At 40.5% G+C, this 15,576-nt stretch overlaps 1 protein-coding gene across 2 annotated transcripts in view; it reads left to right on the top strand.

The window, feature by feature from the left end:
• The window catches only part of GSR (glutathione-disulfide reductase), a 44,697-nt gene that overhangs the window by 14,142 nt on the left and 14,979 nt on the right, over positions 1–15,576 (top strand). For both annotated transcript variants that reach the window (XM_058720191.1, XM_058720192.1), the window contains exons 2-7: positions 37–63; positions 3,240–3,328; positions 4,493–4,562; positions 6,885–7,032; positions 9,923–9,977; positions 13,956–14,055. In XM_058720191.1, coding sequence (XP_058576174.1) covers positions 37–63; positions 3,240–3,328; positions 4,493–4,562; positions 6,885–7,032; positions 9,923–9,977; positions 13,956–14,055 — 489 coding nt within the window. The remainder of the gene's footprint in view (positions 1–36; positions 64–3,239; positions 3,329–4,492; positions 4,563–6,884; positions 7,033–9,922; positions 9,978–13,955; positions 14,056–15,576) is intronic.

Below are 15,576 nucleotides of genomic sequence, written 5' to 3'. Positions count from 1 at the left end.
TATTCTTAAAATTTGTCCTTTTTTTTTTTTTTTTAGGTGAATGTTGGATGTGTACCCAAAAAGGTAGAATTTTTATTTCTTCTTCCACACTCCTTTCACATATTTGATAAAGCAATGCATTGATTTATTTCTTTTGAGTGAGTGAATGAGATTATATCTAGGTCTAGTAGTTAGGACTGTTCATCTGCACAGAATTGTTTTTTCTCAATCTAAATTACTGAATGGAATCTTCTAAAGTATTCTTATTCAATTCTGTAGCCTCATGGATTCGCTTACCTGTGGTGATATTTGCTCCTAGTATCTGTGGTACAGATTACATTGAATGAACTTGTCCTTTACCTGTGACGAAGAGGAAGAAATGGCAGTTCTTATTTCCAAAGCTGCATCTTGCTTATACTTGCAAATAATTTTACTCCATATTTGAATGTACTTTCAAAACATGTTATAATCCCAGATGACAACCTTTTGTTACTGAGATTACATTCTAAATTGGTGTTTTTTTGGTAACAGGTAAGCAAATATTCCTAATCTCATCAGTGACACATAACAGAGAGTAATTCCAGGAGGGTTTTTTGTAATCTGTTCCCTAGTGTGGGTAGGTGTTTTTTAATCATAGGAAAGTTTCCCTTTTGCTGTGGGACAGTTCCTCTGTTATTTTTTTTTCTTAGTCTTAGATTCTGGAATCTGTTCTAATTGAAGTCATGCAGTTATGATATATGAATTATGTATATCAGTTATAAGGTGGTTTTATGTAGTTTAAACCAGTTATGATAGTTAATCCATTAATAGGCACTACCTCATTATTTAAAAATATTACCTGGGCATAGTGGCCTGAATTTGTAATATTTTGTTCCGATATATTAAAAACATTTATTTAAGTATTTATTTTTGAGAGAAAGAGAGAGAGAGACAGGGGAGAAGCAGAGAGGGAGACACAGAATCCGAAGCAGGCTCCAGGCTCCAAGCTGTCAACACAGAGCCCGATGCAGGGCTTGAACTCACAAACCATGAGGTCATGACATGAGCTGAAGTTGGACACATAACTGACGGAGTCACCCAGGCGCCCCTGTTGCCATATATTATGTTTCATTTATTCCTTCTATTATGATCACATGTGCAGGACATTTACCTTATATTTTCATAGGGCTCTACTGACTTCAAAGTGCTTTTGCATTCTTAAAGATCAGTTGGTAATTGCCTCTTGTTTTCTAGAACAGGTTGAAGCCTAGAGTAACTTCCCTCCAGGAGGGTAGAGTGGGGTAGCAGCACAGAAGGAATCAGATGGGTAGGCCTGCTACTACCCTCATTAGGATGAGCCTAGAAGCCCAATGTGGTTCATATACAGCACCTTCTCCAGAGAGTGTTTGAGGCTATAGCATCATACATAATACAAGTTGGAAGTAAATAAATATTGCCCCTCATGAGATGAGGTATAGTGATGTTTCTTTTCTTTAAAAAATTTTTTGTTTAATGTTTGTTTGTTTGTTTGTTTATTTATTTTGAGAGAGAGAGCAAGAGCAGGGAAGGGGCAGAGAATGAAGGAGACAAAGGATCCAAAGCAGGCTCCGAGCTTACAGCAGAGAGCCTGATGCAGAGCTTGAACTCATGAACTGTGAGATCATGACATGAGCTGAAGTTGTACACCCAACTGACTGAGCCACCCAGGCGCCCCTATAGTAATGTTTCTTAAAATAACCTATTTTATTTTGTAGTACTAAGAAACCTTTCATGTGCATTAAGATAGACCATCTAGCAGATAAAATGGTTAATGCTATATTAAATGAGTTTCACCTCAATTAAAAAATAAACAGGGCGCCTGGGTGGTTTGGTGGGTTAAGCATCTAATTCTTTCTTCGGCTCAGTTCATGATCTCACAGTTCGTGAGTTTGAGCTCTGCATTGGGCTCTGGGCTGACAGCCGGAGCCTGCTTGGGATTCTGTCTCCATCTCTCTCTGCCACTCCCCCATTTGCTCTTTATCTCTCTCTCAAGATAAATAAAAATAAACTTAAAAAAAAAAAACAGGGGCACCTGGGTGGCTCAGTCGGTCAAGTGTCTGACTTTGGCTCAGGTCATGATCTCACGGTCTGTGAGTTCAAGCCCCGCGTCGGGCTCTGTGCTGACAGCTCAGAGCCTGGAGCCTGTTTCGGATTCTGTGTCTCCCTCTCTCTCTGACCCTCCCCCATTCATGCTCTGTCTCTCTCTGTCTCAAAAGTAAATAAACGTTAAAAAAATATATATATATATTAAAAAAAAAACAAAAAAAACCCAACAACAACAGAATCCAGCAGGGCCATCAGTTCTTCATTTTTAGGCATAAAGAGAGAACGGTACAAAGAAGGAATCAAAGACTTGTCAAAAATGGAGTCTCAGGCTTGTCTGACAAAGAAAACTGATAGTTTGTCATATAGAGTTCTGGATGCTATCTTGTATTCTGTTACCTTGATGATGAGTTGGCATAAAAGGCCTTTACAGATTTCAGGCTGCATTCCACAGAAATGTGCAACAAATCTTTGAGTTCCAGATGTCTAATTACACACATCGTTACAAGGACATGTTCATAGGTACTGAGTATGTGATAGGGATTTATTCTCTTAAGGTTTTCAGTCCTCATCTTTATCTCAGAGCATCTTCTAAATTACTTTAAAGCTACAGATGCAATTCAATTTCCTAGCACCAATCACAAAAGACAGGGCTTCAGGAAGTCTGAAAGTTAAAAAGAGGGTGTAAGCAGTAATAAATTTTACTGGAAGGACTATGAGTCTTATAACATCCTGCTTTTATAGAGTTTATAAAATAGGGAGTTAATAGAAGTAATATCCCCCAACATTTCAGTAGCCTCCCTATAAAACCTGTCTGGTCATATTTCTGAACTTTCTCTTTTAAAATGTTTACTTTTAATAAATTTCATATATTGGATAAAAAAAAAATAAAAGTAGGACACTATTTAACAATCCAAAAAAAAAAAAAAAAGAACAGTATTATGTGTTTGTGAAAATGTGGAAAAAGAATCCTCTTACACAGACTTGGTAGGGACGTTAATTTTTATAAACACCTTGGAAGATAATTTCACTATTAAATTTTAATAGACATAAAAAAATGTTTACTTTTGTTTTTATTTTAAAATTCAGTATTTTTATCTGCTTTTATGTGGTTACCTTTTGTGCATGATTTTTTTTTTTCCTCAGGACTCATGCACTACTGTTGTTGCGGGATTTTTTTTTTTTTTTTTTTTTTACAGGTAATGTGGAACACGGCTGTCCATTCTGAATTCATGCACGATCATGTTGATTATGGCTTTCAAAGTTGTGAGAGTAAATTCAATTGGCGGTAAGTGTTAATGCTTAGAGGTTCTGTTTACCAATATTAATATTTTTCTTTCATAATTAAATGAGCCATAAACTTTTTTGGGAGGATGTTCCTGTGGTAAAGTATATATAACATAAGCTTTTGGAGGTGATGGCTATATTTGTGGCCTTAATTGTGATGATGGTTTTAGAGATATATACTTATCTCTAAACTCACCAAGTTATATACAGGAAATATGTACTGTTTTTTGTATGTCAGTTGTACCTCAATAAAATGGTTTTCAAATACACAAAGTCCATTTTAGCTATTTTTAAGTTGTCAGTACAGGGCCATTAAATTATATTCATAGTGTTGTACAGCTATCACCACCATCCATTTTGAGAACTTTTCCACCATTCAGAACAGAAACAATGTGTTCATTGAACAATACCTCCTCAGCTCCTCCCCCCAGCCCCTGGTATCACTCGTGTACTTTCTGTCTCTATGAATTTGCCTGTTTTAGGTACTTTGTATGATATTTGTTCTTTTACCCCCTGCTTATTTCACTTAGCATAATGTTTTCAGAATTCATGCATGTTGTGACATGTTTCAGAGTTTCATTCCTTTTTAAGGCTGCATACTAGTCCCTTGTATGCATACCACATTTTGTCTATTCATTCATCCTTCAGGGGACTTCTAGGTTGTTTTCACCTTTTATCTACTGTGAATAATGCTTGACCTACAAATCCCTGGTTTCATTTCTTCTAGGTCTGTACCTAGAAATGAAATTGCTGGGTCAAATGGCAATTCTGTGTTTAACTTTTTAAGGAACTGCCATAAACATGTAGAAGCCATCAAATTTTCAGAATTTTAGCAAAATCATTCATTTATTCAACAAATATTTATTGAGTGGCCACCAAGTACTTACGCACTGTGCCAAAGCAGCTGTCCTTATCTTCTTTGCAGAAAAACATTTACATATTGTGGGTGTCTACCGAACATTTTCCTTGGAGTAGAATGAGGGTTCTCTGCATTTGGCAGGGAAAGGGGTGACTGCCTTCAGAGATACTCACTCATGGGGTTCTTATTGACTCTTCTGTGTGTGTGTCATTCTCTGCTGATAGGGGCGTTCAGGGACAGGTGCCCTACTCACTAACTGAAAGAAGAGAATTTTGTTTCTCAGTACTGACTTAAGTTTCATTACAGTGTTATAAAGGAAAAGCGTGATGCCTATGTGAGCCGCCTGAATACCATCTATCAAAATAACCTAACCAAGGTGAGTGTGCTGGGAACTCTGAAGAAGGAGCTATTCTTTGTTGGAGTATGCTACTAATCTGACCAGACAAAAACACAACCTTCGCACATATCTCGTTTCTTTTCTTTCTTTTGCAATTAATGATTTTAGGTTGACCTGCCAGAACAGAAGTGTATGTCTCAGTAAGCCAGTCTTTTTTCTTTTTTCTTTTTTTAAAAATTTATTTATTTTGAGAGAGACTGAGTGCAAGTGGGGAAGGGGCAGAGAAAGAGACAGAGACAGAGAATCCTAGGCAGGCTCCGTGTAGTCAACATGTCAAGCAACGCGGGGCTTGAACCCACAAAACTGTGAAATCGTGACCTGAACTGAAATCAAGAGTCGGACACTTAACCGACTGAGCCACCCAGGCACCCCTGGCCAGTCTTTTTTCTACAGAGCGGGCAGTGCATGCTATGATTGGTGGACCAGGTGTCACAGCATGGCTGTACCTTGAGTAGGTCTGGCCCTCCAGTTAGCTCCAGAAACCAAAAACACAAGAGATTGATGTACACAACAATATGCTAGTTAATTCATTAAAATCAGAAGTACCGTCTGGCTGGAAAGCTGTTGTTCATTTGTTCACAGCAACCTCGTCCTTGGTGACTAGATCTGCTCAACAGACCAAATTATGGTTCAGACAGTTGCTTCTGTGAACGAAGTCTGATTACTTTGCCTAAGAACACTGGGCAAGGGTGTGTTTGCCTTTAGCAAATCTATATGGTCCTTTGTTAGTCTGAGGCTTTTTCTGCTTTAGTGCTTAGGTGTCGTACTTCTTCAACTCGGGACTGCTGGTGGCATTGATAAATGGTGCACCTTCCAGCTGTGCTTTTTCTTGACAGCATATTTCCCACCACCCTTCGTTTGCCTTTGTGGTTTCACTTTGCAGTTTCTAAGATTTCTGCACAGCTTGGATTATATTTCAATCTGTAGATTCTTAGTGATACTTGGGCCACCATAGTCCCATGGCAGCATGTTTATAAATCATTTTTAGGATGAGTTACTTCTATAGATGGCTAACCTCATATATTTTTATGTCAATTCTTCTTCATTAGGTTTATTTTTTGGAGGGTGATATTTTCTGACCTTACTCCCCAATTCAAGGGAGAAATATTTGGGGCCTTCAGTGCCCTCTACACTGGTGACAAGAGATTTTAAGGCTCTTAGACATGGTAGAGGTACCACTCACTATACTAAAACATCCACATCAATTTTTTTTTAATTGGAGCAAGCTAACATACTTTTGCAGAAGAGACAGGAAAATCACTCAGAAAACAGCAAAAAACAAAACAAAACAAATCTTGGTGTCGTAGAACTTAACTATGTGTGACCTTATAGGAAAGGAATTACTTACAGTTGATGCAGAAATTCTGAAGAGGAAAGGAAACCTGTCAAATATCTTAGGAAATGAAAATAAACGTTATATCAGTTCCTCCCCCAGATGATTGTTATTGCGGGTTGACCCATACCCTTTTTGTCTTCTGAAGGAAAGTTTCTCTTGTGGCTTCTGGCATTGATCTCAAGTCAGCTTGGCTAAAGCAGGGCATCTATAAAACAGGCCTGAAGGGCTGTTTGGAAAGGAGGAAATAACTTAATTCAGAACCAATCATGTTCCAAAATGTTAAAACATGCTATTTTGTGATCAGGCTTCCACGATTCCATTATCCTGGTAAGTTGCCCACATTTGCTTGTCAATGCACGTATCATGGCTTCAGAAGCTTGCCAGCAGTCCCTAGATGGAGGCCCTGGCTCAGAGGATGCCAGAGTCTGCATTCTCAACATCTCTAGCATCGAACTTCATTGTCATGTTTCTGGTTCTTCCATTTTGTTTAGGAAAACAGAAGCACTGCATTTTCCTCCCTTGGCCAAAATATCCTTCTTTTGCCTCTACTCCCTTCACCTTTATCCTTTGTCTTTCTCGGCCTTCTGTCCCTCCTCCAGACACGCCATTCTTCAGTGTGATTTCATTGCAAGTGAGGAAGACCTTCTCCCTCAATTCCCGGGGACAAGGATGTAGCGTTTTTCCTTGTGGAGGTGATTTGCACATGTTTTTATTTTTCAGTCTCTGGATTTTGGCCCAAGATAGCATCTTCTTAAGGTACACTTCCAGCAATCAACTGGCAACCCCCTTACCTAAGTATCAATTAACAGAAGTTCTGCAGAAACTTAAAACATTAGAGAGCTGTCTTGGCATTGGTAAATGTAAAATCCAAATCCTCTGTAGAGAAATGGAAAGAGCTGATAAGTTGCCATAGGTGTTTTTATGTTGAGAACAGGCTAATGTCAATGTCACGGTTCCTTTTCCAGTCCCATATAGAAATCATCCATGGCCATGCAGCATTCACAAGTGATCCCAAGCCCACAGTAGAAGTCAGTGGGAACAAATACACTGCTCCTCACATCCTGATTGCCACTGGTGGCGTGCCCTCTCGTCCTCAGGAGAGCGAGATCCCTGGTGAGTCTTCTGAAGGCAAATGCTTGTTGGTAAGAGTCAAGAGGAGTTTACTGTTGTCTTCAACCTTACAAGCCATGCCAGGGGATCTGCCTATACCAGTTCTTTCTCTTGGACAAGGCCACACAGCCATGAGAGAAAGTCTCTGCAGAACCTAGATGTAATTGGGATAAGTGGTAGCTCGTGATGGGGTGAAGAAAGATATTTCTTCCAGCTCCAAACGCATACATACTACAAGTAACACACGAACAAAAATCAGCAAAGAGTCTGTTCCTTTCCTTCTCAGCATGGCAGAGATTGTCATCTGCCTGAATTTGTCACGTGGATTGTTATTTACAAGACAGGTCTTGAGTTACTCTTTTGTTCAAGGGAGTGAAATCTTGTAGGGATGAAACTTAATTACCTGTTAAGCCTCTGTGTGCAGTTTTCTTACATAGAGAATTCTAGAATTAAAGTAGTAAGTATTTTCAGGTAGTCATATTTGCTCTTGCATTTTGTGCACACAGGGATGAGCCATGAACATACTGCCTTATTCTGACATAAGAAACATTGTTCATGTCTTTCTCCCCAACTAGATTATAAGGTCTTTCTGGGTGGTGATCATAGCTTATACATATTCTGTATTCTCCCTGGATTGGCTTCAGAAGACTCGTGACCAATCTGAATTTATATGGGAAATTTTGAGCGTATGTGCATTTATGTGTTTTATTCTCTCTGGGGAGAGGATCCAAAACTTGCCACCGGTTTTTAAAGGGGGTTCATGACTCCCAAAAGGTCAAGAACAACTACCATAAAAGATAGTAAGATGCTGTTCTCAAGTACCTTAAAATTTAGTTGGGAAGATTGGACATAAGCATCCTAATATGAAACAGTCTCCAGGATTGATAAGTCAAAAAAGCAAGGTGTGGAACAGCGTGTGTAGTATGCTCCAATTTGTGTCTTTCTGAAATTTCTGAAAAGGCAGGGAGACTGTACACACACTGGAATATCTGTGGAAGGATACTCTAAGCCCTGTCATGCTGACTCTCTGAGGGTCCTAGAGGTTGAGGGTGGGAAGGACTTCTGCTTTTCACTAGATGCTCTGTTCTGCTTTTTGGATTTTTAAGATACATACATTTATTAATTTAAAACCTGTAATAAAAACAAATGCAAAGAAATAAAAGGTAAATGTTCCAAGTTTTGTTCTCTTTCTTTCTTTCTTTCTTTCTAAGTTTTATTTTTGAGAGAGAGAGAGCAGGGGAGGGGCTGAAAGAGAGAGAGACACAGAATCTGAAGCAAGGTCCACATTCCAAGCTGTTAGCACAGAGCCTGATGCGGGGGCTCGAACTCATGAACCATGAGATCATGACCTGGCTCAAGTTGGACACTTAACTGACTGAGCCCCCCAGATGCTCCCCTAGATGGTGTTTTCTAGACAGTGAGCCTTGGGTTGTTCACAGGTGGGACAGATTACTAAGGGATGGCATAAGGCAAAACAACTTACCAGGAAAGGGGCTCACACACTGAGTGGTATATGCTGAGGAAGAGGAAGACCGAAAGAACCAGTGGGTAATAAAGAGGTCTTCGAAGGACATTCAGCCAATTCAACCAGTTTTTCCAGCACTGAAGTTCTGGGGGCAAATTCATTAAGCTGAGACTGGAAGAGGGTCAGGGCCAAATTGTGGAGACTTACAGAGTTAAGTGAAGGAATCTATAATTCATGACAACTGGGTCAAATAATGGTTAGCTTATAAATAGGGTAGTGACAAGATCTAAGTGATAATTTTAGAAAACTAATCTGACAGTGACTTACAGCAGAGGGAGATCAGTTTAGGAAGCTGTCACAGTAGAATGTACAGGGGGTGAAGACATGGTTACGAAGCCCAGCATTAGTATCTGACCTATACGGGAAAAGCTCAGTTCTGCAGACAGTTAACTGAGCCACTGTTCCATGCCAGCATCAGAGAAGAGAACGGGCATAACAGACTCTGAGAAGGGAGAGTCAGGTACTGTATTTCAGGACACATTACAAAAAGCGTATTCATCACACCTGAAATCAGGATGTGTCCTTTCATCATGGTGCCTTGAATTTAGCAAAGTGCAAAATTTTTTTTCTTAAATATTTATTTTTGAGAGAGAGAAAGCTCAGGGGAGGGGCAGAGAGACAGAGAGAGACAGAGGATCTGAAGCAGGCTCTTGTGCTGACAGCAGCAAGCCTGACATGGGGCTCAAACCCATGAACCGTGAGATCGTGACCTGAGCCAAAATTGGACACTTAACCGACTGAGCTACCCAGGCTGATTAGATATTGTGGCGGACCCTTGAGAGAAGGAATCACAGATTGACAACTTAGGACTTCATTTGGATTATTGGTGGAAGGTGGTCCATTTAACTGAACTGGTGAACTTGAGAGAGGGATACGGTTGGAACATAAGGTTTAGTTCTAAACGTACTGAGTTTGAGGCAAAGTAGAATTATATGGCAGGGCAGTTAGAAATATGGGACTGGAACTTAGGGAGAAGGTCACAACTAGGATATTTGGAAGTCATCTGCAGTGAGGGAAGAGTTGGTTGAAACTTTTGAAGAAAAATGGCGAAGAGGGTTGAGGCTGAGCCAAGGGGCAGGAGAGCGAAGCAGAGCTGACAGAGAGTCTATTCATGACGGCCAAGAAGATCCTAGTTCCTCAGAGAAATGTTAAAGGTGGTTGTTACTGCTCTTTTTTTATCCCTAGACAGAACAAAAATGTGCACTCAGGGAAGACTGGGTTGGGAGGTTCTTAAGTGGAAACTTGGATAAAACTTGTTGAAACAGAATGTGATGGCTGAGAAAATGTCTGGGTCCTGTACAAAACGTTGATGTTGTTTTACAAGAGGAACCTCAGTCTATGTGATCTGTATTGCATTTTCCTATATAGGTGCCAGCCTAGGAATTACCAGTGATGGATTTTTCCAACTGGAAGAGTTGCCTGGGTAAGTTGGTTTCCTTCCCAACCTCAGTGTTCCTTCTTCCTCAGTCTCTCTAGCTAACATTTCTTCTTCCTCCCCTTCCCAACCATTAAATGCAGGCATTCCTTGAATTGTCTTCTCCTACTTCTCTTTTTTCAACTTTGGGTATCTCATCCACTAATACCCCAGTGAATGACTTGGATCTTTCATTGCACTTTTTTGGACCAGAATCAAATATAGGGTGGTTTTGGAGAATAAATAGTAAAGTCCTAAAATGATCTTCTTTCTTCACCTGGATACAGCATCAAGTGATAATGTGTCTCAAGTAACTGATTCTGGTTTCCAAAGCAGCTAGTGCAAAGGGAATCTCCATGAACGAAGGCTTTGTCACTGTCACAAAAAAATAGGTTTTCTGAATTTGTCCTTTATGTGTGTTTGTCCAAAACCTTAGTATAAATTTGTCATGGATTTAGATACATAGAGAAAAAAATATACTGAGGAAGATTGTTTCTCTAATTTGAAGAAGCTGCCAGTTGGAGGTTTTCTAGATGGAGAGAGCTTCCTTTCACTCCTGATAAGCAAGGACACGTAGGGGCTGGAGGAGGGACCCTTTTCACCCAGGGACTGGCCTTTGTCCCCTTCTGAGTAGCACTCACGCTGGAATCAGTATTGCTCAATTCTGCTGCTCCCTCAGTGGTGCTGCCAGTCCAGTTGAGGTCTTAATCCTGTGTTTTTCTAAAGGCCTTCGTGGAGGGTGACTAATGATCCATGTCTATGCCTTTACCTTTAATGATCTGGAGCCACAGTTAATAAGGGGCATGAGGGCTTCTCTGCAGTTCCATAGCTGCAGTGAAAACCTCCCATTGAGATATTTGGATCAGGCCATCTTCTGGCTTTGAGAAAAGCACAGTCTTTTTAGATTTGCTGTCTGCAGGGCATACAACTATGTTAGAGAACAGCTTTTCTTCCCTCACGATCCACCCTGTACTGTTTGGTTTTAGGATTGAATGATGACACATGTGAGAATGTTCCCATAAATGTGGTCATGACTTGTCACGTTTGGATGATGTAAGTCAATCTAGACTCACCCTCAGAGAAGCTTCTTTATAGATACTTGTCCATTAAAAATTTTTAAATAAATGATTTAGGGGTGCCTGGGTGGCTCAGTTGGTTAAGCGTTGGACTCTTGATTTCAGCTCAGGTCATAATCTCATGGTACACGAGATCGAGCCCCATGCTGGGTGCTGCCCTGACAGTGTGGAGCCTGCTTGGGATTCTTTCTCTGTCCCTCCTCTGCTCATGTTCTCCCTCTCAAAAATAAATAAACATTAAAAAAAAATGCTAGCGGGGTGCCTGGGTGGCTCAGTCAGTTGAGCGTACGACTTTGGCTCAGGTCACGATCTTGTGGTTCATGAGTTCAAGCCCTGTGTTGGGCTCTGCACTGACAGCTCAAGCCTGGAGGCTGTTTCAAATTCTGTGTCTCCCTCTCTCTCTGCCCCTCCCCTCCTCACACTCTGTCTCTCTCTCAAAAATAAACATTAAAAAAAATTTTTTTTTTTTAAATTTTTTTTTTTTCAACGTTTTTTATTCATTTTTGGGACAGAGAGAGACAGAGCATGAACAGGGGAGGGGCAGAGAGAGAGGGAGACACAGAATCGGAAACAGGCTCCAGGCTCCGAGCCATCAGCCCAGAGCCTGACGCGGGGCTCGAACTCACGGACCGCGAGATCGTGACCTGGCTGAAGTCGGACGCTTAACCGACTGCGCCACCCAGGCGCCCCTAAAAAAATTTTTTTAATGCTACCAATACAAATTTAATAAATGAATGTATGCATTTTAGAAACAAAAGACTCTGGGAACATAGGAACTGAATGAACAATTTTTTTTTCTTTTTGTAAGAGTCCTTTATCATTGTTAATTTGGTAAGTAAGTAATTAAAGAAAGAACAGATTCTGTAGGTAAGGTACCCTGTGCTATGGGCTGTATGATTCAGTTTTTACCCTCATTGGGCTTTTTTTTTTTTTAAAGTGTATTTATTCTGACAGAGGGAGAGAGAGAGAATCTCAAGCAGGCTCTGCACTGTCAGAACCCGACACGTGGCTTGAACCCATGAACTGTGAGATCATAATCTGAGCTGAAATCAAGAGCCAGATGCTTAACCAACTGAACCACGCAGGCACTCCCTCATTGCACTTATGGTTGGATGGAGGCCGGGGCATCGACCTGTGGAATGTTGTGGTCCAAGTCGTTCCAAGGGCCATAAATGATGAGACATGCTCTGGGAACTTGGAGGATATAAGATCATTTCTGGGGGATACTAAAGTTGTAAGAGGTAGAAGAGAGGTGCCTCTGGGAGCTGAGAGCAAAACACTGAGGTCACAGTTCTCTGAAGAAGCTAGCTTGTTTACACCTGTTTCTTATATGTCCCCTCTGCTTAGAAATATCCTCACTCCTGTAGGAGCTGCTCATCTTTCAGGAATCCAGAGTGTTTTCTGAGTCCTCGACCCTGCACACACTAACTGGTGACTCAGTGCTTTGGCACATGCCGGCCCGTGTCTCCCCTCAGGAATTCCTCCAGGGTGGGAGCTGCTACCCACCCCGCCTAGTGCAATGCTTAACCAAAGTAGTAATAATAAGTGTTTGGGGAAGAAAAATGGGTAAGGGGAAGAAGAAGGGGAGGGAAGACCCAAAGAAAGGAGAAGAGATCAAGTATAGTAGAAAAGAGGGAGGTAGCACTGGAAGAAGAACTGTTCATGGTTTCCAGGCTATGTAGACATTTCTCTTGTCAAATCCTGGGTTGTGAGATAAGCTGACTTGCAACCATTTGGGTTCACACTTCATCCTCTATCTAGATCAGAGCCTTCTGATGGCACAGACTCACCACATGGATACCTTACCATTAGAAGGTGGTAAAGAAGAGTTTCCTTTGTTCTTCCCAGATGGTCTATGTCTTTAAAATTTTTTCTTAATGTTTATTTTTTAGAGAGAGAAAGAGAGAGAGAGAGAGTGTGTGTGTGTGTGTGTGTGTGTGAGCAGGAGAGGGGCAGAGAGAGAAGGAGACACAGAATCCAAAGCAGGCTCCAGGCTCTGAGCTGTCAGCCCAGAGCCCAACACTGGGCTTGAACTCACCAACCATGAGATCATGACTTGAGCCAAAGTCGGATGCTTAACCGACTGAGCCACCCAGGTGCCCCCAGATGGTTTACTTCTTATCCAAGCGTTATAATGATGTTCGAGGACTGTGCTTAAAGTGTTCAAGAACTCCAGCCTTGAATGGGATGGCTCCGCACTTACCTTGTAGGCTGCAGCTTGGAAGTACCCTTCGTTGCTCTAGGCCCAGGATCACCTTCTCCACCACTGATTCTGACCTCCGTCAGCATTTATCTAGTGTTTAAGATGCCTTCTTAGACCAAAATTTATGCAGGGAGTCTAGTTTTAATTCAGACCTGACAACTTAAATGGCTTGCTTTAATTGGCCTTTAACCTATTGCAAAGATTGGTAGAATTGAATAATGATCAAGGAGAAGTTCTGAGCAGGGAAGAATTGTGGTGAGCATGTTGCCAGTTTTAGTTTTAAGTGCAAAGGTCCCTCATGAGGTATCATCTCTAGTGTCAAAGGTTTTTTTTTTTGTTTTCTCTCTGAAGAAATGAGGCTAAAGAACTTTTAACAACTAACAATCTATTTCCCTTCTACAAAGGGATATTTTCCATGTAAAATTGCCATGTAGTATCCAGGATTGAATCTTGGAGCAGCAAAAGGAAATGAATGGAAACACTGGTGAAGTCTGAGTAAAGCCTGGAGTTTAGTCAATAGCAGTGTACCAATGCCAATTTCTTAGTTTGGGTGATTGATACATGGTTATGCAAGATGTTAACTTGTAGAAAAACTGGGCGGAGTGTATACAGGACGTCTCTGTGCTATCTTTTCAAGTTTTCTGTAAATCTAAAACTATTCCAAAATAAGTTTATTTACAAAAATATTAATCCTCTATCTCATTTTAGTCGCAGTGTCATTGTCGGTGCGGGTTACATTGCTGTAGAGATAGCTGGGATTCTTTCTGCTCTGGGTTCAAAGACATCGCTGATGATACGCCATGATAAGGTAAATTCTGTCCTTTTCCCTTCCCTTTGCTTGATGTTAATCTTTTAAAAGTCCACACTTAAAATATTCTCTTATGTTGTCATTAAATATTAGGGTCCAAAGCATGTGGAGGTTGGTTGGTTTGTTCTGTGTGAAACCACAAAGGAGCTGTTGAATTGGGCCTCATGTCCTTACCAGCTGCCAGTAGATGATAATGATTTTCATTTCATCAAACTGGTTGGTATTTTTTTCATGAAGTGCTAGATAATATCAGGTGCCTTAGTAAGGAAATATGCAGGCTTAAATATAAATATTAGTTAAATTGAACAGACTGTCGGGTTAATTTCTTATCCTGGAAATCAGTTTCACATGGTCAGGAGGTAGTGTTAGATTATTAACACTCAGTCAAAAAAATTTGCTTAATTCTTTGTATTAAAAGAAAACCTACCAAACCTACATGCACAATTGTGTTCATGGCAGCATTATTCACAATAGCCCAGAGGTAGAAGCAACCCAAGTGTCCATTGACAGATGAATACACAAAATGTGTATATCTGTGCAATGAAATATTTTTCAGCCTTAAAAGGAAGGACATTCTGACACATGCTCTAGCATGGATGAACTTTGAGGACATCATGCCAAGTAAAATAAACCAGTCACAAAAAGATGTATCTGATGTGATTTCCACTTACATGAGGTATCTAGAGTAGACAAGCACAGAAAAACAAAAAGTAGAATGGTGGTTGCCAGGGGTTAGGTGCAGAAAGAAATGGGGAATTGTCTAAGGACAGGAGAAAAGTTTGGGAGACGGGTGGTACAACTAAGTGAAAATACATAACACTACGGAACTGTATCTGTAGAAATGGTTGAGTTGGTAAATTTAATGTCATGTATTTTTTACCACAATATAAAGATAATAATGATAGAGGCAGCTTATAGATCATCTTATTGAAATGTCATTGATAGATGAAATTAAGACCAAGCAAGGTTTTGTGACTATTAATTAGCATCATAACTGAGAGTCAGCTAAGATCTTAGAAAGCCCAGGCCAGTACAGTTGACCCTTGGACAACTTGGGGGTTAGGGGTGCAGACACTTTGTGCAGTGGAAAATCTGAGTGTAACTTTTGACTCCCTAAAAACTTATAGCCTCCTGTTAACCTTGACATGAAGCCTTACCAATAACATAAATAGTCAATTACCATATTTCATAAATGTGTTATGTATATATTTTTTAATGTTTTATTTTTGAGAGACAGTGCAAGCAGGGGAGGGACAGAGAGCGGGGGTGAACAGAGGATCCAAAGCAAGCTCTGTGCTGATAGCAGCAAGCCCAATGTGGGACTTGAACTCACGGACTGTGAGATCATGACCTGAGCCAAAGTCAGACGCTCAACTGACTGAATCACCTGGGCGCTTCCTGTATGTGTATTATATATCAAATCCTTAGAATAAAGTATGCTGGAGAAAAGAAAGTGTTACTAACAAAATCCTAAGAGAAGGTCACCTGGCTGGCTCAGTGGGTAGAGTACATGTGACTCAT

This window comes from Neofelis nebulosa, chromosome 3 (genome assembly GCF_028018385.1).
Source record: "Neofelis nebulosa isolate mNeoNeb1 chromosome 3, mNeoNeb1.pri, whole genome shotgun sequence".
NCBI classification, from domain to species: domain Eukaryota; kingdom Metazoa; phylum Chordata; class Mammalia; order Carnivora; family Felidae; genus Neofelis; species Neofelis nebulosa.
Note: the sequence above shows the minus strand (reverse complement) of the source record. Positions and strands in the feature narration are given on the sequence as shown.